The 23,887-nt window shown below is 40.1% G+C and overlaps 1 protein-coding gene across 1 annotated transcript in view; it reads right to left on the bottom strand.

Annotated features, from left to right (window-relative positions):
• Nucleotides 1-23,887, bottom strand: part of ZZEF1 (zinc finger ZZ-type and EF-hand domain containing 1) — a 156,737-nt gene that overhangs the window by 89,707 nt on the left and 43,143 nt on the right. Inside the window, exons 7-13 of the mRNA XM_004476985.4 lie at nt 20,969-21,085; nt 19,725-19,903; nt 18,207-18,305; nt 7,285-7,376; nt 6,520-6,668; nt 2,589-2,700; nt 1,331-1,546 (exon numbers count right to left, since the gene is read on the bottom strand). Coding sequence (XP_004477042.2) covers nt 1,331-1,546; nt 2,589-2,700; nt 6,520-6,668; nt 7,285-7,376; nt 18,207-18,305; nt 19,725-19,903; nt 20,969-21,085 — 964 coding nt within the window. The remainder of the gene's footprint in view (nt 1-1,330; nt 1,547-2,588; nt 2,701-6,519; nt 6,669-7,284; nt 7,377-18,206; nt 18,306-19,724; nt 19,904-20,968; nt 21,086-23,887) is intronic.

The raw sequence follows: 23,887 nt of genomic DNA, 5'->3' as shown, positions 1-23,887 counted from the left end.
CAAGCGAAAAAAGAAGAAAGCAACTAAAGGGACAATTAAATGCAATACATGATTCTGGATGGGATCTAGCAAAAGAACAGACTCAAAGGAACATTACTGGGACATATGAAAAAAATTGGAATACAAACTGTACGCTTTATATCAATGTTAAATTTTTTGAACTTAATAACTGCACTTAAGGTGGTTACATAAGTGAATATACTTGTTTGTAGGAAATGCACTTGGCAGTATTATATATTCAAGGAGTATGATGTATACAACCTATACTAAAATGTTCAGAAAATGAATAGGGGTAGCAGACTTGGCCCAGTGGATAGGGCGTCCGTCTACCACATGGGAGGTCCGTGGTCCAAACCCCGTGTGGAGCTGGCCCATGAGCAGTGCCGTGCCACACAGGGGTGTCCCCCGCGTAGGGGAGCCCCATGTGCAAGGAGTGCGCCCCGTAAGGAGAGCCACCCAGAGTGAAAAAAAGTGCAGACTGCCCAAGAATGGCACTGCCCACACAGAGAAGTGACACAAGATGACGCAATAAAAAAAGAAAAACAGATTCCTGTGCTGCTGACAACAGAAGCAGAGAAAAAAGACGCAGCAAAATAGACACAGAGAACAGACAACCAGGGTGAGGGGGTCGGGGGAAAGGGAAATAAATAAATAAATAAATCTTAAAAAAAAAAAAGAACATGAATAGATAGGTAGAGAGAGAAAATGATATGGCAAATGTTAAAATTGGTGAATCTGGGTTTTTGGGGGATGGAGGTATATTGGAGTTCTCTGTATAGGCCTACTTTATTTTTGTAACTGTTCTGTAAATTTGAAGGAATTTCAAAATAAAAAGTTAAAAAAGAGTGATTGTAAAAGTCAGTATAAAAAAGATTTCAAATTCTAGCATTATTCATAAGGGAATTTACTAAATTAAAGGGTATTTTTGGTACTTTAAAAAATTCTCTTTTCTTCCTTTTCTGGTACTTTTTAAGCAAGTAGAATTCACCTAGACTATAATAATTATTCCCAAAGGATTTAAAGAAGACAAAACCCATGAGCTGTATCACAGTCTACCACCAGCAACTATGGTTAGGATCTTTAAGCTCTGTCTATAGAGCTATCCCAGAAGACCTCACCACCACAGCCACATGCCACTTAATCTTCCACTGAACGACACCATAAATACTACCTTTGGCTTTCCAACCTCATCACAGCAGCATGATGCCCACCATACCCATTTTGTAATGCATGGCAGGAGCAGGGCAGATTCACAGGTTGGTTTTCATTTCCCCTAACTGCCATTCACTTTTCCTAAAGGAATGAAGTCTAACAAATGGGGAAATACTACCAGGTCATGGGCGAGCTGCTGGATGAACTGAAGGGTCTTGAGGAGCAGCGTGGCCCCACACACACTCTCCTCTGCATCCTTTCTGCAATGAGCACAAACAACGCTCTGCTCTGCTTCTGCTCTTGCTGGCCGGAGGTACCCACTGATGCTCAAGCCCTGTACTCCCAAGCGCTCCGCTGATTCCTGACGGGTGCACAGGAACTTCACCATCAAATACTAGAAAGGTCAAGAGAGATTTAAAGAGATGGAATCAAAATCCCTGAACATTGATTTAATGGAGATAAAGATCTTTCTGGGAAAGTCCCCTATGTTCTCAATAATTTATTAGGTACCACTATGCCCAGCACTGGGGACACAAAAGTCCATCATCTACAAGTAGAATAAAGACAGCACAAATGCTGAATGATGTCAGATTTTGGAAAAGATCACATCACTCCCTTTTCAAGGCAAAAACAGGGTAAGGATGAATACAAGAAATACATTGCTCTGTAGCAGAGTCACTTTGAAGCAGATATCAGGTATATGATAAACAGTCAATGCCCTAAAGAAATCATCTCAGTCCCCAATTAATATATGCAACCCATGTGTTGGGAGCCCAAGACATGGTCTTATCTGCTCAAAGCTAAGGCCGTTTCAAAGCCAAACATGTGTGCAAACTCTCTGCTTGTTACAGGAAACTCTCCTCTGTCAAGGGCCTTTCAGAATCAATTACTCAACTGCCTAATATTTACTGAGCACCTAGTATGTATAAGCCCTGAAGATAATTTCTAAACCCTCTTATTTAAGCTTCTTACCAAGATTTACACTTGAGGTAAAAGTATTTTAAGTTTCAAATAACCACTGTTCCTTTCATTGCTATGGAAATACATCATGGTGTTTTCCCTGTCTCAGGCATTTGTGCCTGTGTCTTGCTGTTTTCTCAGCCTGAGCTGCCCTTCTCCAAACCTTAGTCTGACTATGGATAAGGTTTTACCCAACTCTCAACACTTGGCACCACACCACCTTTTCAGGGAAGCCTTCCCAAATGAATTCCAGGTTGGATCAGCTATTATTCCTTTGGGCTCTAACAGCCCCCTGCATGTCCCTTTATCACATCCCATTTCACAATGTCTTATTCATCTGTCTCTCCGACTGATGCACCTCTGGGATTCTGGTTCTTTGTTCCAGGGCCTGGAACAAATACCTCTTAATAAATCCTTACTGAATAAAAGGGAGGGAATGGGAAAACACACGAAGGCCACAATTCACTAATGCTTACCTTGGCAACTCTGCACCGTTGCAACTTGACATCTGCTTCATCCCACTCTTCTTCTAACTCAAACCAGCCAATAGGATCATCCTCTCCAAGGTCATCAGATGAGCAACCAATCCTGTAAACACAAGGGTAATCACAAAACATTTTCCTTTTTCTAAAGTTCTCAAGGGTCTAATAAATAAGGCACTATTTAAGTGGCATGCAACGTGCTTAAGTACCCTATTAACAATCGAGGACTGAATGTGGCACTTGGTACTTCTTTGAGCATACTAGCTAGTTGGTGGTAACATCCTATCCATTTCTCAGCCTCCACATCTGTGAAATGGGAATTATATTGGTCCCAAATATAATCTTAGAACTAAGGAGAAAGTTTGCTTCTATAGGTAATTGGCTTATCCAAAGAATGAGACATGAAGTCAAAAGCATCTTAGATGAGCTCCTGAGGAATGAGATATAATACAACAGCTGGTTTGTGCTTCTGGAAAGAACCAATGGAGAAGCAGTTTCAGCTTTTTCTCCCCAGATATGGCTAACATATATATGACTGGCCTGAGGTTTGAGTCACTTGCACCAACTGAAGGGTAAAAAGCTTGAGGGCCTTCAGACCCTGCAGCTCCAGAAGAGGAAAACTTCATAGGTCTTATTATTCCTGTTCCTTAAATCCAGGAAATCATTCTGGCCTTGAGGCTAAAGAAGCACAATTGTGCACCACTTCTTTTTAAAAACTGGATACTTGGATGCTACTTCCTTTCCAGGAATCACATAACTAGAAAGGAGAAAAAGGCAGCCCAAATAACATTCCTTCGACTTTACACTATTCAGTCCGTGATACAGCTAACAAGCTAGAAACACAGAATTGTCTTATATAGATAAGACAAGCAAACACAGGGAATTATGACAAGAACAGGAAGAAGACAAACAACCCAGAATAGCTCTACTACAGATAGGAAAAATGTTCTCTCTTAACATAAGTCTTTCTTGGCATAAACCTTTCACGATATAGTAGACCCTTAAAACCACTGGGACAGAAGGTATTCTGTCTTAGCCCAAAACCATATCAGAATTTCATTGATATTGTGTGCTTGAGGACTTTTTAAAATTCACCCTTTAGGAGTGGTCAAGGAAATCTGTCAGAGAACACTACCACATAGTAAGTAGGATGAAGAAAAGAGCGCTGAATGCTAGTTCTCTTAAGTAGACACAGAAGCCAAACAGCTGATGCCAGCCTGGAGTGTGCTGACTAACCAATGCCTGACCAGAGGACCTTAAAAAAAAAAAAAGGCAAGAAGACAGATATCATGTACATCAACATTTTGAATTGCAAACTAGAGAGGGATTGCTAAAATGTAGAGCCACCAAATCAGAGTTTAAGAGTCAGGCTGGGGGATGGGGAGTATATGGAAACCTCTTATATTTTTTGAATGTAACATTTAAAAAAAAAAAAGGGGGGATCGTAGAACCAAAAAAAAAAAGAGTCAGGCTGTAACTAGGAGCTAAAATCACCAAGGGAGTAATGAATATGCCTGCGTTTAGGTTTTAAAAAAAAATCAGCCTATATAAGATGTAAAAGATCTTGTTTAATAGCAAGTCTAGGGAAGAAGACCTATTTCAATATGTTCCAAAAGTGGGACATGGATGCTTAAAAATAAGTGTAGGGGAAAAAACCCCCACGATTTAGGGAATTAAAATGAGTATTTAAAAACAAACCAAAAACAAGTGTAATCTCTGGCTATTAATGAAAAAGAAAAGCATCTTATAAAAAGGCCTAAGTGTGTGATGGCAGGAAGACTTTAGGAATGAGGGAGATTTGTTCTAATTGGTTTAGAGGGCCAAAATTAAGAACACTGAGTAGAAATTACAAAAGCAGATTTCAATAGAACATGTTCAAATAACTCAGTGGCTGGGTATGCAGTGAGATCTCCATCTTTACAAGTATTCACAGAGAGGCTAAATAACCCTGAAAGAATTCCAGCACAGAGTGAGAATTATCTAGATGCTTGCTATTCAAAGTGTGGTCTGTAGACCAGAAGGATCAGAGTCACATGGGAGCTTGTTAGAAATGAAAGAGTCTCAGGCCCAACCCCAGAATATGCATTTTAACAAGATCCCTAGGTGATGTGTATGCATGTTAAAGTTTAAATAGTACTTTACTGGATATTTAAAAGCTTCTGTTAACCCAAGCAGTGAAATTTCTGCAGCATAAACAGCAAGTCTAGGGCTCAGCTCCACAGTTTTTACCACTAGTAGTAACGGAGGCGATACTGTCCAAGGATCACCAATGGCCTCTGCAGCTAAATCCAATACAAACACTTTTAGACTTAACTTACTGACTTCTGGGTAACATTTGGCCGTGTTACCCACTCCCTTCTTCTTGAAACACAACCTTCCCTTGGCTTCATGACGACATAGTCCCGGCTTTTCTGTTACTCCTCTCACTGTTTTTCTCAGCCTCCTTTCCTCTGTTGTCCCATAAATTCTGGTGTCTCTCAGCAGGTTGACCTCAGTTTTCTATCTCAGAGAAAGGCACTATCCATTTACCTACATGTCCAGGCCAAAATTCCAAGACTCACTGCAACTTAAGCTTTCTCCCCTCAGTTGCTCCACATTCAGCCCATCACCAAGTCCTTTTGCTTCTACCTTCTAGCTGTCTTTCTTTTTTAAAAGATTTTTAAAATTTATTCCTCCATCCCCCTTGTTGTTTGCACTTGCTGTATGCTCTCTGTCTGATAGCTGTGTGCTTGTCTTTTTTATTTTTTTTAGGAGGCCCTGGAAACCAAACCTGGGGCCTTGCATGTAGCAGGCAGGCACCCAACTGCTTGAGCCACATCTGCTTCCCTAGTGGTCTCTTCAATCTGTCCACATCTCTCTACCACTGCTGCTGCCACCCCCAGCTGAGGTAACCCACATCTCTGGCTTGCCAAGGTAACAGTGACAGCTTCCTCTCATTTTGCCCTGCAGACTTCTATCCTCCAACCTATGCTATATACAGCATACTCCAGAGGGAGATGTGAGACTTCTAAAACATACACATGATATCCTCTCTCTTCTTGAAACTCCTCAGTAATACCCCTCCCCACCCCCAACACACACATGCATATTGCTTTAAGGATATAACCTAAACCCCAAAATAGAGACAAAAAGTTCTTTAATAACCTGGCCCTTTCCTAGCTTTCCAGCCACCTCATCTCTCACTACTCCTCCCTCACAATATATCTCAGCTTCTCAGTTCCTTGACTGTGTCACACTCTACCTCTGGGTCATCATACCTGTTCTTCTCTGGGTGGGACACTCTTTTTCCATCTCTCACATAGCTAATTAGTGTTACCTCATCCTTCAGTTCTTGCCATAAACAATACCTCCTCCAGGAAGCCTTCCCTGAGCAGGTGAGGTACTGTGCTGTGTGCTCCCAGAACACCCTACCCCTCTTATCATAGCATTCATCACTCTGTTGATATGGCAAGTTTTATTGTCTTTCTTCTGACTCAACAGTAAGCTCTATAAAGCAGGGACTGTGCCAATTTGCTCCTAACTGTATCTTCAGCACCTAGAATTAGGCTTGGCACATAGTAGGTACTAAATAAATATTTTCAATAAAAGCAGGAATTGGGGGACAAGATGAGGGCGAGGCTTGGGGTATGGGTAAATTTCTGTGGCTGAGTAAGATTGAAGACATCAGGTTGTCCACAATTCATGCATGTATCATTACCCAGCCATTTTGAAGATGCATGCTCCTGGTCATGGAAGAGACTGAATAAAAGTCTATTAACACGCTAACATCCACATCTTCACATACAAAGCTAGAAGGCAATACATGCTCATGGCCCCTGAGGATGGGCTAGTGGTACCTTTTCTATAAAGGTAAGAAGGCATATTTCACTAATAAGAGAAAGTATAGATTGTTATTAACTATGAAGATTTTTACTCTGTTCCTTACCTACTTTTTACAAATTGCCTGAATTCCTGAAGCTTCCATTTATCATATTTTTCAAACCTTTTGAAGTGTTCTTCTGCATGAAATTTATCAGAGGGTGAGTTATAGGCAAATACCAACCCACACTGGGCACCAATGCCCCCACGTCGAACCTGGAAAGAGAGACCAGGATATCAAAGGAACAAAAGCTCTGTGGCTGTTTTGTTTCCAAATAACAGGTTAAACTCAAACAGCTTAAAATAAAGTTAAAACTAATGAAACCATATTTCAAGTACATTAAGTTCTGGAAGAGAAAGAAAACTGCTTCCCAATGCTATAAGTTTTGATATAAGAAATGATTCTTCATTTTTCTCAATTGCTATCTTCACACCATTGATGACTTGATCTATTCAATTCATCTTTGTGCCCCTGCCCTCTGTTACCTGCAGAGAGCTACATGCTATATGCACAAGGTAAACAATTATTACATGTTAAATGAAAAATCAATTACATGGACCTCTGAAATGCAATATGATTTTTTTTAAGGTCCTTTATCAGGTTGAGGAAGTTCCCTTCTATTCCTACTAGGTTGAGTGTTTTTATCATGAAAGGGTGTTGAAACTGATCAAATGTGTTTTTCTGCATCAACTGAGATGACCGGGATTTCTTTTAAAGGCAGAGTAAACAGGATCACTGACAACCTAAATGAAATGCAATCCTATTTAAAAGAAGGGAAAAAAAGAAGTAAACTTGGTAGAGTTTACGTAGAAAAAGCAGCATGAGAATTACCATAATTCTGATCTGTGTAACCTGGAAGGCAGATTCAGTTCCTGAAGAAAAAATAGTACTAGCTCTGGTTTTTCCAGTCTCTGTAAGAAAACCTGAAAAAAAAGGAAAAATTAAAGTTAGGATGACTGACTCATGTTATAATCCTAAGAAGTAAGATCAACAAAAACAAACTACATCTTTTGAGGCAGGGAGGTAACTAGTGTATCTGGTGCCTTTGTGGAAGTTAGAAAAAAATTCCCTTCAAGATAGAAGCAGCCCCACTGACAAACCACTCAATAAGCAGACTACCAGCCCGGTACAATCTCCTCAACTTGCAGGCAGCCCTGTTCTCAGTTAAAAATAAAGAAATAAAAAGTTTATAATGATTGCAATCTTAATTCAGAGAAAAAGGCTGGAAAGTCAATCATCTTCCTGTGTCAATCTTAAATCTATGACTGATGTTTGTCTGGGATGATAAAGGTAGGCAGACTTACAGGGTGAGAAAGGAGTGAGACAGTTTTGAGAACACTTTGTAAGAAAGATTACAAAAGACTGTGAAATGGTGGCGGGGCGGAATCACCAGGTATCCTGTCTTTGGGTTATCTTCACCTTTCATTGTCTCTGTTATTTTAATCAATTTCATAAGCTGCAGAAAGCTAATAGTAATGCAAATGATTCTTGGACACAGAAATAAAAATTGTGATCCATGGGGAAATGGATGTGGCTCAAGCAATTGGGCTCCCGTCTACCACATAGGAGGTCCAGGGTTTGATTGCCTGGGCCTCCTGTGGCAGGCAAGCTGGCCCATGTGGCAAGCTGGCCCACACAGAGTGCTGGCCTGAACAAAGTGCTGCCCTGTGCAGGAGTGCTGCCTGGTGAAGGAGCGCTGGCCCACATGAAGAGCTGGCGCAGCAAAATGACGCGACAAAGAGACACATAGGGGAGATAATAAGAGATGCAGCAGAGCAGGGAGCGGAGATGGTGCAAGAGAATGACGGCCTCTCCCCCACTCCAGAAGGTCCCAGGATCGGTTCCCAGAGCCGCCCAATGAGAATACAAGCAGACACAGAAGAACACACAGCAAATGGACAGAGCGAGCATACAATGAAGGGAGTGGGGAGAAATAAATAAATCTTAAAAAAAAAAGTGTGACCCATGGAAATGCAGCTGATTATTCCATATGGATACTAACCAATTTTGTATCTATCTGTAAATTCCTTTCAGCATTCTTAATTGTGTAATTTATTAATTCTCCTTTGAACTGGTTGTAGTATCTTACTCATTCCCTCATTAACTATTTTTTTGTTTTGTTTTTTTTAGTTTTTCCCTCATTAACTATTGAGATTAGTAACATTTTAATCATGTGTTCATATTTTATATTTGTATGAAGTCACGATTTTACTTTTATTTGTCATTAATTAGCCTTTAATTACTCACAAAAGGGTCTTCTGCTAGACCTAAGTTTGTCTTTCTTTCCAAACCCTTTTGGTTTGGAAAGAATATTATACCATTATTATAATGGTATAAGAATATGCATTTGGATCATGTCATTGCAACTATTCTTCCTGGGAAGCTGAATTTTTCTAAACCTTTTCTACTTTATCAAGATGAAAAAACTAAAACCAATTTCATGCTTCTATTTCATTATACTGAGTTCTATGAAACAAAAATTTCTGAAACTGAATCTCTACAGGACAATATGCAAAATTCGTCGCCAAAACCAAGCTATTTAAATCCAAAGGAATCTTTACTTACTCACAGAGAGAAGCTATTACATGATTATCAAACACTGACTTTGTAGACAATTTTAAGAAATCATATAGCCAGAAATTTATATAATTCCACTAACAATAATACTACAAACTATCCCAATTATTGAATTGCTACCTCTTCTCAGAGATCTGGATGCCTCTGCCTTATTAAATCTACTGTAAAGGCTGAAATAAAGCCTAGAAGTTACCTGAATAGTTAGCAATTCAAATTAGTCTCAAAGTACCTGAAACAAAGGTCAACAAAATCAGACTAGTTTTAAACAACATTGCCATTAAACACATATTTAAGTTGTTTTCAAAAGGCGGAAAAAAAAACTTTTGCACTTGCATTTTTTTTTAAAGACACCAACTCTCATGCCTAATTGTGATATTTTACAGTTGTTTTGACATCCTGCCACCCCTTACCAAATTTTATCTATTTAAATGACAAGAGAAAAAGAGGAGGCTTGTGAGAAGACGGCAATGGACTAACAAGCATAGCTGAATGCTCTCACAAAAATAACAGAGAAAGAGGCAAAAGCTGTCCAAGGGACCTGCTTTGGGATTAGCAGATCAGGACAATGCTACATAACTCCCAGGAGAGTGACGATGGACTGAGAGACAAAGAAGCTGAAATGACAAATGTGAGTTACCAAGCCCCCATGGCAGCTGGGAAGGGATCCCCTTCCTCACCCCAAAGATATTAAGCTGGGGTAAAACCCCTGGCTCACTGCAGTCAACTGAAACAGACCTCTTCCTTCCTGTCAGCTGTTTCGGGGGAAAAGGGAAGAGAGGCCAGGGTGCTTTTCTTCAGTGAATTCAGACAGCAGAGCCCACTTTGAGTCTCTGCTCTGGAGAGTCAACACAAGAAAGCTGAAACTGAAACACCTTAGATGAAAGGTGCGCTAACTAGTGCCATCTGCCAGCCAGTCTGGAAACTTCATGGACAAAAACATAATGCTTTCTGTATCCAACCCCTGGGAGAAAATCTGCGCCCCACTACTGAGCCCCTGGCCAGATTTTGAAAACTTAAGCTAGGTAATTTTAAAGACTGAGAATAAGTTGAACCAAATATCAAAGATAAGTTGTGAAAAAAAAATAGGCAAGAGAGAGAAATTGGCCATCAGAGTAAATTCACCAAGATATTCAGATGCCTAGACATCAGCAAAAAATTACAAGCTATACTAGGAAACAGGAAGAGATGGCCCAGCCAAAAGAACAAACCAAATATCCTGAAGAGATATAGGATTTAAGATAATTAATCAGTGATAATCACACAACTCTCCTAAATCACTTCAAAGAATTTACAGAAAACATGACTACAGAAATAAAAGATATTAAGAAGACACTGGAAGAGCATAAAGAACAATTTAAAAGCCTGCAAAGGAAAGTAAAAGACCTTATGGGGGGAAGAGGATTTAGCTCAACTGACAGAGGGTCTGCCTACTACATGGGAGGTCCAGGGTTCAAACCCAGGGCCTCCTGACTTGTGTGGTAAGCTGGCCCACATGCAAGGAGTGCCGGCCCACGCAGGGGTGTCCCCCACGTAGGGGAGCCCCACGCACAAGGAGTGCACCCCGTAAGGAGAGCTGCCCTGCATGAAAAAAGTGCAGCCTACCAAAGAGTGGTGCTGCACACACAGAGAAATGGTGTAGCAAGATGACGCAACAAAAAGAGACACAGATTCCAGTGCTGCTGACAAGAATAGAAGCAGACACAGAAGAACACACAGCGAATGGACACAGAGCAGACAACAGCAGGGTAAGGGAGAAGGGGAGAGAGAAAAAAAAAGATGTGAATGAAAGACATGATGGATGAGATAAAAATATATCAAAGGCACAGAGGAGCAGATTTGAATTGCATGAAAACAGAAATTAGTGAGTTTGAAGGGAAAAGACCTGAATTGGAAAAGACAGGAGAACAGAAAGAGAGTGGAAAAAATGGAACAGAGTCTCAGGGAACCAAAAGACAATGCAAAACGCACAAACATTCACATTATTGGTGTCCCAGAAGGAGAAGAGAATGGAAAAGGGGCAGAAAGAATATTTGAGGAAATAATGACTGAAAACTTTCCAACCCTTATAAAAGACATAAATATCAACATCCAAGAAGGACAACACACCCCAAACAGAATAAATCCAAATAGACCTACTATTCAGAATGGCAAATATCAGAGATAAAGAGAGGATTCTGAAAGCAACAAGAGAAAAGGAAAGCTTCACATACAAGAGAAACTCGGTAAGAATAAGTGCCGACCTCTCATCAGAAACCATGGATAAGAAAGTGGTATGATGTATTTAAGGTACTGAAAGAGAAAAGCAGCCAGCCAAGAATTCTGTATCTGGCTGTAGCAGTTTGATATGGTTATGAATTCCAAAAATAGACACTGGATTATGTTTGTAATCTGGTCTGTACCTGGGCGTGATTAAGTTATGATTAGGGCTTTGATTGCCCCCACGTCATTAGAGCACTGAGTACCCAACCCTGGGGACTCACAGATAAAAGGCATGGCAAAGGACAGAGTTGAGGGTTTCCGACGTTGGAGTTTTGATGTTGGAGTTTGATGCTGAAGTCTTAAATTGGAGCACTGGGGAGAGACAGAGCTGTTTGCCTGATAGTCTATAGCTGACCTTGTGAAGAGAGGCAAAGCCTAGAGAGCCTCATAGTCTACAGCTGACCTTGTGGAAAAAACAGAGGAGCTGAGCCCAGAGGAACCCAGGAAGCCTGAACCTGGCAGACTTCGGCAGCCTTTGGCAGCCATCTTGCTCCAACACATGGAAATAGACTTTGGTGAGGGAAAGAACTTATGCTTTATGGCCTGGTATCTGTAAGCTCCTACCCCAAATAAATTACCCTTAATAAAAACCAACCAATATCTGGTATTTTGCATATTTGGTTGACTAATACACTGGCAAAGCTGTCCTTCAAAAATGAGGGTGAGTTCAAAGTCTTCACAGACAAACAAAAACTGATAGACTATGTTACCAAAAGACCAGATTTACAGGACATGCTAAAGGTGGTGCTGCAGTCTGAAAGGAAAAAACAACAGTAAGAGATATGGAGAAGAGTTTAGAAATGAAGATTGTTAGGAAGGGCAAACTAAAGGATAAAAAGACAGACAATACAATGGTATGACAACAGAAAACTGAAGGACAAAATGCATGAAGTAATGCTTTTACAGTAATAACACTGAATGTTAATGGATTGAACTCTTGAATCAAAAGACATACTCTGACAGAATTGGATAAAAAAACATGAGCCATCCATATGTTGTCTATAAGAGACCCTACTCAAACATAAAGACACAACCAGGTGAAAAGTGAAGGTTGGAAAAAGGTATCCCATGCAAATAGTAACCTAAAAAAAGAATTGGAGTAGACCAGATAATTGTGAAATAACAATATTATAGTATATGAACAATAACTACTCAGTGCAAATTGTTCTTGTGATCAGTATTCTGTTTTTTCATACAAAATAAACACTTGTTTTTAATTGAGGACTGGAGAAGAGATATACCTTTTTTTTTTTGTTTTTTTTTTTCTCTCCCCTTCTCCAATTGTCTGCGCTCTGTGCCCATTTGCTGTGTGTTCTTCTGTGACCGCTTCTATCCTTATCAGTGGCACCGGGAATCTGTATTTCTTTTTGTTGCATCATCTTGTTGTGTCAGCTCTTATTGTGTCATCTCGTTGTGTGCAGCTCCATTCTTTGGCAGGCTGCACTTTCTTTCGTGCTGGGCAGCTCTCCTTACAGGGAGCACTCCTTGCACCTGGGGCTCCCCTATGCGGGGGACACCCCTGCATGGCACGGCACTAATTGCACGCAACAGCACTGCGCATGAGCCAGCTCCACACGGGTCAAGGAGGCCCGGGGTTTTTGAACCATGGACCTCCCATGTGGTAGGCGGACATCCTATCCACTGGGCCAAGCCCGCTTCCTGAGATAAACTTTTGGATACTTCATTTTTTCTTTAACCCTTTCTTATACATACTCATTAATTAAAATAATCCATCTGGATCAATAATGATTTAGCATGACTACTGTTGAAAAAGATTTTGAGTTTTTCGGCCTCATAAAATTATGAGTTGGCATATTGTTATCTGCTGTAATTCATTCCAATAAGATGTGAAGAATTCTCAAATAGAAATTTGATTATCCAGAAAGAATTATGGCCTAAATGAAAATTAAGTAACTACACCAATAATTCATTTCATTCTTAGAGATTGTTTCATCCAATAGAGGTGTAATATAAAAATTAGAATGTTTTAATTAATTTCTATTATTAGAATTACTATTTACATTTATAAATGTTTGTTACTGTACTATTTCTTATAATTGATTATATTAAATCTAACCTGCCTTGCACTCTCTTTCAAAATTTGTAATTTCTTTCGATCTATTTTTCTATTTATTTTGCAATTTGACAATAAAGGTCTTTTTAAAGCAGCTAAAAAAAGCCATTGATTACACACTTTGAATGGATCATATGGTATGTGACTATATGTCAATAAAACTGCTTAATAAACAAATAAATAATTGTGCAAGAATAGCCAGAAATAGCAGCTACATACAACAGGAGAAACAGAGGGATTAAGAGGGGAGGAACTTCCTTGTTTGTCTGTTTTTCGTTTATTACTGAAATAATAAAAATGCTTTAATAATGATTAATGTGATTAACACGTAACTATGTGATTATACCAAATGCCACTGACTGTATACTTCGGATAAGCTGTATGCTTCATTAATGTGTATCAATAAAATTGATGTTTTTTAAAAATAGGGTGGGTTGGGGGAAAAATACACCAAATGAAAGATAGAGACTATAGTCAGTAGTAGTGTTTTGGTGATGCTCTTGCATACTTTGTAACAAATGAATTACAACAATACAAGGTGTTTGTGGAGGCGTGCTATATGGGACCCCTGTATGATATTATGCATGCTTATTTTGTTAAGTTCATAACTTTTACTATATACTTGTGTATGTTCATGTATGAATGATATACTTCAATTTTTAAAAATTTTTAAAAAAAGAAAAGAAAAAGGTCCCCATCAAGATGGTGGAATGATAAGCTTCAAGGCTCTATTCCCCCCACAGAAACTCTGAACAACCAGCAGAAATATAACAGGATAAGCACCAAAATCAAGAAAAAGGGCACTTAAAAACAGTAGGATCATGGCGCTCTGGCTAGCCCCTTTCTCACCCTTCCTGGCTCAGCACGGAGTTTGCCACCCCCCCAGTGCAGATCCCTGGTCCTGGCTCCAGAGGGAACACAGTAACCCGCACATAGTAGGAGCATGTACGTCTGGCTCAATCTGTCTGGTGGTGGACTGAGAGAACATCCAGAACATGCCCTGTATGTGGAAGGCAGTTTCCAGAGATTTCCTAGAGAAGCTGTGGGAGAAAAATCAAGTGGCTGCCTGGGAAAAGGGATTGCTGACTATAATGCCTAGGAATGGAAGGAAACTGTTTCCTAGGGAAGAGGAGACATCTGTGTAAATAGGGGAATTCCTAGGGCCACATGTGTATGCCCCAGGAAATATGCATGTGCAAAAAGGATAGGGGCAAGCCCTTCACTTAGGTCTGGAACTATTCTCTGAACTCATTGTATGGATAAGCTCTAAAAAAGAATGCTAGCTCACAAAGATCAATCTGGGCAGCTCTCCTGACAGGGCACACTCTTTGCATGTTGGGCTCCCAGCGCGAAAGAAAATGCAGCCTGCCCAGGAATGGTGCCGCATACACTGAGAGCCGACACAAGATGACGCAACAAAAAGAAACACAGATTCCCGTGCCGCTGACAACAACAGAAGCAGAAAAAGAAGACGCAGCAAATAGACACAGAGAACAAACAACCGGGGTGGGGGGGAAGGGGAGAGAAATAAATAAATAGATAAATAATCTAAAAAAAAAAAAAAAAGACCACCAAGGAGAAGAGATGCAACTGGGAAAAGCATGCTTTCCCAGGGGTTTTTGCTTCATGGGTACTGAGAATGAATATAGGAAGAAGAGACACAACCACTGAGAATGAATGAGGTCTATAAACTGTGAAGAAAGCCAAAGGGAAAAACCAAATCCCAAGCAGTAAGGCCAGTCCATTTTAAAGTTTGATTATTTCTGTTGCATGCCAATTCCTTCATTGAATCAGTATTATCCAAAGCAAAATAGTGAGTAGAAAAGGGACATATGTAGAAGACTAATCAGCGGGCAAAGCGGATGCATGAGAAAGAAGTTCACAAACACACCCTGGATGAAGAAAAGAGCCTATAGGCGGCAGACTTGGCACAGTGGTTAGGGTATCCGCCTACCACATGGGAGGTCCGCAGTTCAAACCCCGGGCCTCCTTGACCCATTTGGAGTTGGCCCATGCGCAGTGCTGATGTGCACAAGGAGTGCCCTGCCACGCAGGGGTGTCCCTGGTGTAGGGGAGCCCCATGTGCAAGGAGTGCACCCTGTAAGGAGAGCCGCCCAGCGCGAAAGAAAGTGCAGCCTGCCCAGGAATGGTGCCACACACACAGAGAGCTGACACAACAAGATGACGCAACAAAAAGAAACACAGATTCCCATGCTGCTGACAATAACAGAAGCAGACAAGACACAGAGAACAGACAACCGGGGTGGGGTAGGGGGGACGGGAGAGAAATAAATAAATAAATCTTAAAAAAAAAAAAAGAAAAAAGAGCCTATAGCAAAAAGCTGAAGAGTACATCAGCAATTATGTTGTTTACACTAGAGAGAAAGGCTTCCTCCCAGACAACTCAAATGCCAGGTCAGCCATGTTCAGATATACTGTTCTTCTTAATTTATGTTGTCAGCAGAATAGTACTATTGAGCCACTGGGTTTCTTAATACTTTAAGAAAACAGGGTAGATGCGATATATACATACAATGAGATATTATTCAGTCACAAAAAGGAAAACTACTTGTGAAATATGAATATAGATAAAATTGCATATATAACACTGTTTTCCTTTGAAACTTAACAAATGTATGTTAATACTACAAGATATTAATATAGACAAAAAAAAAAAACCATACCACATTACGCTAAGTGAAAGAAACCAGACATAAAGTACAACATAGTGCATGATTTCATTTATATAAAATGTAAATATAAGTCAATTTATAAAGAAGAAATCAGATTATATTTTATATAGGACTGGGGAAGGACTACTAAGGGATATGGAGTTTTTCTTTTTAGAGTAATGAAATTGTTCTAAAGTTTTTGCTGGTGATGAATGCACAATGTCATGATTATGCTAATAGCCACTGATTATATAAACACTTTGGATGGATAATATGGTATGTGAAAATATATCAATAAAACTGCATAATCAGGGAAGCGGATGTGGCTCAACTGACAGAGCATCCACTTACCATATAGGACGTCCAGGGTTCAAACCCAGGGCCTTCTGACCTGTGTGGTGAGCTGGCCCACGCACAGCGCTGCTGCAAGCAAGGAGTGCCATGCCACACAGGGGTGTCCCCCACTTAGGGGAGCCCCACGCACAAGGAGTGCGCCCCACAAGGAGAGCCACTCCACACGAGAAAAGCACAGCCAGTCCAGGAGTGATGCCACACACATGGAGAGCTGACCAGCAAGATGACACAACAAAAAGAGACAATTCCGGTGTTGCTGCTAAGAGTACAAGCTGATACAGAAGAACACACAGCAAATGGATACAAGAGAGCAGACAATGGGAGGGGGGAGGGGAAAGAAAGAAAGAAAATATATCTTAAAAAAAAAACAAAAAGAAACTGCTTAATCTGTAAATATTTATGTAAGAATAGCAACTATGTACAGCAGGGGAAGCATAGAGATATATTGAAACGTAGAGAATTTTCTTGTTTTTTTAAAATTATTATTACTGAAATAATGAAAATGCTCTAATAATGACTTAAGTGATGCATGCACAACTATGTGATTATATACTTTGAGGAAAAAAATCAACTGGGATATAGGAAACTGAGGAAATGTCAGTTGATTTTGCTATCTTTGATTAAAATATAAGTTTAAAACTAAAAAAATAAATAAAATAATGATTGCTAAATCATTATACAGATGCCTTTATATTACAAAATAACAAAAGGTTAATACCTGAAATTACAGAAGCTGGCTAGAGTGGTCCCACTCCTTTAGCCAGCTCATTCTAAACTTAACCTCACCCTAGCCTATGCTTACTATTGTGATGATAATTCTAGACTGAGCTCATCCTTATCATCCTAGTGTAGACTTACTACTGGGATGGTAACCACTCTACCCTCCTCTGCCTAAAATCCATATGGAAAACCATGTGATTGACCTCTACTCTACTTTCCTGTCTCAGAACCTTGATCTCTGAAAATGACTGTTAACTTTGTTACCCCGTTTTGGGGTCTATCCCCAGCTTGTTCAGCCCCTTAATGTTTATTATTAAAGGAACCTGTCTCCAGCTCCACCCCAATTATTCATTAGTGTCCTGATGTTATAAAATATTAGATTTTCTGCAGATCAGAGAGGCAGTTTTGGGCCAGAAGGCCACTGTGCTCCATTGTTTGGGCAACCAATACACTCTTTCTTTCTTTGAGGAGGAAAAAAAATGAAGTCCTGCTATGAGCTACAACATGGATGAATCTTGAAGACATCATGTTGAGCAAAATAAGCCAAACACGAAAGGACAACTATTGTTTGAAATACCAAGAATATCTAATTTCATAGAGACAGAAAGGAGATTACAGGCTATCAGGGACTTTGGCAAGGAGGAGGAATGGGGAATTTTGCTTAAAGAGTACAGAGTTTCTCTTCGGGGTGATGAAAAATTTTGGTAATGGATGGTGAACTGTACATGCTTAAAATGGGAAATTTTGTGTTATATATAAGCCACCATAATAATAAAAAAAAAGAGGAAAGGAAAGGACAACATAGTAGAAAAATAATCTGATCTTAAATATAGATAAAAGAGGGTATTTTTATATTCCAAGAGGAGTCTCTGTTTCTCAAAATTGAAGTCTGTGGGTACCTATGAGTTGTGGGTCAGTGATACCTGGAGAGTTGATAAAGAAACCACACAAAAAGTTCAGGAACTACTGCTTACTAAAAAACAATCTGAAGTGGCACCCTGAGAATGTGAAGGGCTACAGTGGGATCTCACGCAGCTGTTTACTGAGCCTACCTTGGGGCTTTTCATTCACTAATAATGGACAGATTCACCACTTACCATCTCTAGTCCACGGTTCAACAAGGAGGTTTTCAGGACCTGACTTATCTTCTTTCCCTTTGACATCACATGCCTGAAGAGTCAACTGGAGAGGTTTACCTGCCCAAAAAAGAGAGAGAAAGAGCCTTAAGCAAGCTCTACAAAGAAATGAAAGCTAGCATGCACATCAGTGGAGATGGAGTGCCTGACCACCCAGACTGCTGACTCAATTGCACCCAATTATTTATTCATTTTAAAGCTAAAACAGAGAAGTAATATTGGACAAAAGTTGACACCACCTTTATTGCTTTCCTGGAAGACATAAAATGTCTAAAGCACAGCTTATGCTCCTGGGTGTTTCCAAGGAGAAGTTTCTAGAACAAGCACTATTCAGAAACAAAGTACATTATAAGATTTATTACTACCATAGACTCAGCATATTTGGGGGAGAAGAGTTTTTCCTAAGATACTGTTTGGGAAGCAATCATTAATTTCATTGCAATTGCATTTAAACATACAAATAATATTTTGGGTCTTGTTCCTTTAAAACATCTTCAGGCAAATTTTGAAAATTTCAAAAAACAATAAAACTTTTGTTTCAGTGATCTGGAAATCTTTTTCTTTTAAGAGTATAATGAATATTCATTAATGTATAGCTCAACACAGAAGTAGAACATTACCAGTAACATACATTCCCCTTATACATTCTTTCTCTATCTAGTATAACCACTAATCTGAATTGAAAACTTTTCTGGAAAACACTTCAGCCTCCAGACACTACCGATCCTTCCCATCCAGGCATACCTGCTACCAGCCGCCTACCACAGCCCACTCCAAAAAAGAGATCTCTTCAAGAACTGTTCTTATCAATTGTCTGACGCTAAAAATTATCATAAAATAAATTATTAAGTCATACCAAAGACAAATATCAAATCAGAAATAACCCAGTAATGCCTGTATTAATAAACAGGATGGAATCTATTATCACACTTTGGGCGCAGAAATTTCACCACTAGAGGCCGATGGTAAGCCAGTTGTTACTCTCATGCTGACTGCAGTCATTTGGGAGTTCTATGGGCTCTTGTATTGAGAAGCATTAGGAGGGCCCATCCTGGGTCAGTAGTTAAGTGCTAAAATGGCCTGGTGCTGGGCACAGGAGGGGAAGTGGTGGCAGCATATATACATGTCCTTCCAGTCCACTGTCATAAGAATGCAGATGGGTGCATTCTAAGACAAGGATCTCTGCACCATGACTTGGCTCCAGGTTAAGAGTATTCCAACTTCACAACCCTCTCAGTGTACACAATGAGATACTCCTGAACTTCACTCAGCTGTCCTCTTCTGTTGATGCTGCCACACGTGACCGAACGTCCTTCTTCTCCCTACCAAACCCAGTCAAAGTTTGGTACTCAGAGAACATGTTCATTGAGGAATTACGGTATATCTACAAGTCAGTTCACAAACTACCAGAAAAAACATGAAGACACCAGGAGGTCACATGACGAGGAAGGCACTTCCATCATCCCAAGGGTCATTTACCATATTTGAGGAGCAGATTCTGCCTGACTGATGTCATTGATGAGATCAGGGATGAGGCATCATACTGTGTGTCCAGGTGGTCGGTGATGGTACACAGAGAGCTCATCACTTTGGCAACACTTCCTCTTGCTAGTGCAAAAGCCAGAAGAGTCAGTTCCACCTCTGGAGTGGAAGAGCAGCTATAAACAAAGAACAAAAACCTTTACTTCTTAAAAACATGATAAAACCGAAATAGGTCAAATCCCATTTATTAATTGGTCACCACAAGTAAAATTAACCTGCTATATGCTTTCTATATGTTTATCAGCAATAATTTTGCATAATCCTTAAAATAAGGAAAAGCTAAATCAACCCAGAGGACCTGGGAATTAAATCCTCACATTTGTAGCCTTAGACTATAAATATCTATAACAATATCAATTAAAACAAATCAAGCATTTTGAATGTCCACATGCTGCAGTGGTTCTCCAGAATGTATTCGCCGGGTGCAGTGGATATGCCACAATGATGGAAGAGTTTGTTGATGTGGGGTGGGAGGTATATGGGGACCTCATATTTTTTTAATGTAATATTTAAAAGAAAATAAAGAAGAAAAAAAAAGAAGAAAAAATAGATAACTGGAAAAAAAAAAAAGTCTTAGGAAATGAGTTGGCTAGGCTGGAGAGTTGTGGGTTTATTTCTTCAAGCACAAACAATTTATTTAGAACTATTCCACATCACACTTCTCGGCTATTTTTCACATGCTACACTAAAACTTTTGAAACTCCATAATCTTCTGGATTAGTCTGCTATCTAATATGGCAATGTCCTCATGGCTTACTGAGGCAGAGCTGAGTGCTCTGCACTAAGTGACCCTTTCTCTCAGGCTACCAAGGTGTCCTTGCCCTGGTTCTAGAGGTCATCAGGCCCATTAGCCCTGAGTGTGAAGGTGAGCAGGCTCTGAGCAACGGCCATGGGCTGGGGACATGAATGAACTAAAAGGCTTTGCCTTATGAACTTTTAGACATCTGTCCTGGCTGATCAGAGGACCACTCCTCACTCTCCCCTCAATTGAGGTGAGGTGATGTTGACAGATAATGGATTTTAGACGGGTGAACTGTTATTTCACTTTCTTTTCAGCCACTAAAAATAAAACCATTTTTACTAGTGATCTTTAAAAGTTTAAAATATTTTTTAGAAAAGGCTTAACAATCATATATATCCTGACCCCCACAATAAGTTTACCATATCAACTTTGTTTTTACCTAGTTATCCTTATGAGGAAACTGTCTACCTCTTCCAGAACATTGGGAGATAGGAAAGTTGAAAAATCCGTAGATCCTGGTGAGAGGGAAAGTGGAGGCATGTGCTGCAATGCCTTCCTAGAAGCATAAAATGTAAAATCAGAATAAAACCACATATGAAAGCAGGTAAAAATTAAGTCAAAATCTTATTTTGATTACTTCCTTATAAACAGACAGTACTGCTATAGAGAACCTGATCTTTTACTTCTTATTTTCGATTCATAAAGTACACAACATAAACAAGCATTTTTCCCCTAGGGTCAAATAATGCTAGGTAGTTTAATAGGGTCTCATTTTTTCCTTTCATTTTAAGGTTCCATTTTTCTCTGTAAAGGCTTATGCAACTGTCTGGAATTAAGCAACAGTTTGAATAAAAGACATACATTCTATAGGAAAATCATGGCGCTCTGAATGGAAAAAACTGACCCCTGAAGTAGTGCATTTTATGCCACAGTAGAAATTTCAGTCTATATATAAGATTTAAAAACCTTTGGGGGAAGTGGATGTGGCTCAACTGATAAGAGTGTCCGTCTACCATATGGAGGGTCCAGGGTTCGATTGCCAGTGCCTCCTGACCCATGTGGTAAGCTGGCCCATGCACAGTGCTGCCGTGTGCAAGGAGTGCTGTGCCACGCAGGGGCAACCCCGTGTAAGGATGCCTCAGGCACAATGAGTTTGCCCCACAAGGAGAGCCACCCCACATGAAAAAAGCATAGCCTGCCCTGGAGTGGCGCCACACAAACGGAGAACTGATGCAGCAAGATGACGTAACAAAAAAGAGACGCAGTTTCCCAGTGCCACCGGATAATGCAAGCAGACGCAGAAGAACACACAGCAAATGGACAAAGAGAACAGACAACAGGGGAAAGGGGAGAGAAATACATCAAAAATTTAAAAAAATAAATCGAAAAGAAACCTTTGGTATTTAAAGACCCATCATGAATTTTGTTTTCTTCTAAATGGATTAGCACCTGTCACTCTCTTTTCCTGTATGCATTTCTTGGCCTTCCTGCCTAACGTCTGTTTTACCACCTCTTTTTTCCTGTCTCCTCTAATGTCTATCTTTCTGAACCCCACAATAACTTTGCTTCCTCTGAACTAGCAGCCATCTAACAAATTTATACAATAAATAATTATCAAATCCCTACTGTGTGCCAGCAATTGCGCTAGGTGAGTGAGCGTACCATAAAGAACTTGAAGGTATGCTGTGAATGTATCCCTTGAAGTAACTCAAGGGAAGCGGATATAACTCAAGTGGTTGAGTACCTGCTTCCCATGTACAAGGTCCCAGGTTTGATCCTTAGTACCTCCTAAAAACAAAAATAAACAAATGAAAAAACCAGCTTGGGGGAGCTGGTGTAAGCTCTGTGACTGAGAGCCTGCTTCCCACATAGGAGGTTCTGGATTCAATACCCAGCCTCAAGTACTTAAAAAAAAAAAAACCTCAAAATTCTATACAATTGCTTGAGCCACTTCAGCTCACTGCTTTGTTGTGTCTCTCATTACCCTTCCTCTTTGTGTCTCTTTGTTGCGTCATACTGCTGCATCAGCTCGCCACACCTGCCTGCTGTGCTAGCTCATCTCCCCTAGGAGGCACTGGGACCAAACCTGGGACCTCCCATGTGGTAGGCAGGAGTTCAGTCACTTGAGCCACATCCACTTCCCTTCAATATATTCTTTTACGCACTTATTTTTCTCATTAATTTTTAAAAACTAAGCTTTTTGCTTTAAAATAGCTTTAGATCATAGATCACTAATCTTTTAAAAGTCAGGGATGAGGGATGATAACACTGCAGATGAACTAGTACAAATTAGCAGGTATATAAACTTAAAAAATATATATTTACTCTTTAATGACTTGGCACATCTTCAGAAAAATAAGAGATAAAGTTCTTCCTCTTTCCCTTCCTGAACAATTCAATCCATAAGCTATGAGCTGGGTCTATGTAAGGAAGGCATCCACATGTGTTTGAGAGGGAAGCCATGGGACCCAGAGCTGGGTGAGAAAGGTATCTGCACAATGTGACAGTACAGCACGGAGTATAGGTGAGTCAGGTCAGGAGGGTGGTCTAGTGCAGGATATAGGAACAAGAAGAATAAGGTGGTCACAGCAGTAGCCCAGCCAAAGTGTTGGAGCCTGAGAGAGAAGGAGAGTGTCCACTCAGAAGCAGGGACCATGGAGATTGATTAAACAAGTAAATATATTAAAGATGATGGAAGCCAGGTTTCTCATTAGAGAAAGGAGTTACAAATAGAGCAAAGGAGAAAAATGGAATGAACACTGTAGAATTGAATTAGAATTGAAAGCATAAGTATAAATTCATAGTTTTCAGTATTAAAGATGAATAAATGTACATGTAAATGCAAGTATGTATGTATGTGTATTTTTTATATACATACATATATTTTCTAGCTATGCACACTGAGAAGGCTTGAGAAACCAACACACCCACAGCAATGAGTTCGGTTTCTAAATAGCATTCTCCACTGAAAGATATGAGGGTTCCTTAGAGAAATAGTTGATTCCAGGACTATGGGAGGGGATATTCAAGATAAGCCTGGACTATCTTTTTGTGTCATAAAGTAAGGAAGTAGTCCAACAGTGATAAGGACATGTCAAAAGGACACATGAGCCAGACTGAAGGGATTCCCATTGGCCAAATCTGGGACAATCTGAGTACCAAATCATGATATAGGGAAGTGGCTGTGGCTCAATCAGTTTGGCTCCCGTCTACCATATGGGAGGCCCTGGGTTCGTGTTCCGGGGCCTCCTTGTGAAGGCAGGTTCGCCACACGCTGTGGAGAGCCACTGGCCCGCAAGTACTGTGGAGAGCCAACTCAGCAAGGTGACACAACAAAAAAGGGAGACAAGTAAAAACA

The sequence above is a fragment of the Dasypus novemcinctus genome, chromosome 21 (genome assembly GCF_030445035.2).
Source record: "Dasypus novemcinctus isolate mDasNov1 chromosome 21, mDasNov1.1.hap2, whole genome shotgun sequence".
Classification (NCBI taxonomy): domain Eukaryota; kingdom Metazoa; phylum Chordata; class Mammalia; order Cingulata; family Dasypodidae; genus Dasypus; species Dasypus novemcinctus.
The sequence above is the reverse complement of the archived record's forward strand: the minus strand, read 5'-3'. Positions and strand labels throughout refer to the sequence as shown.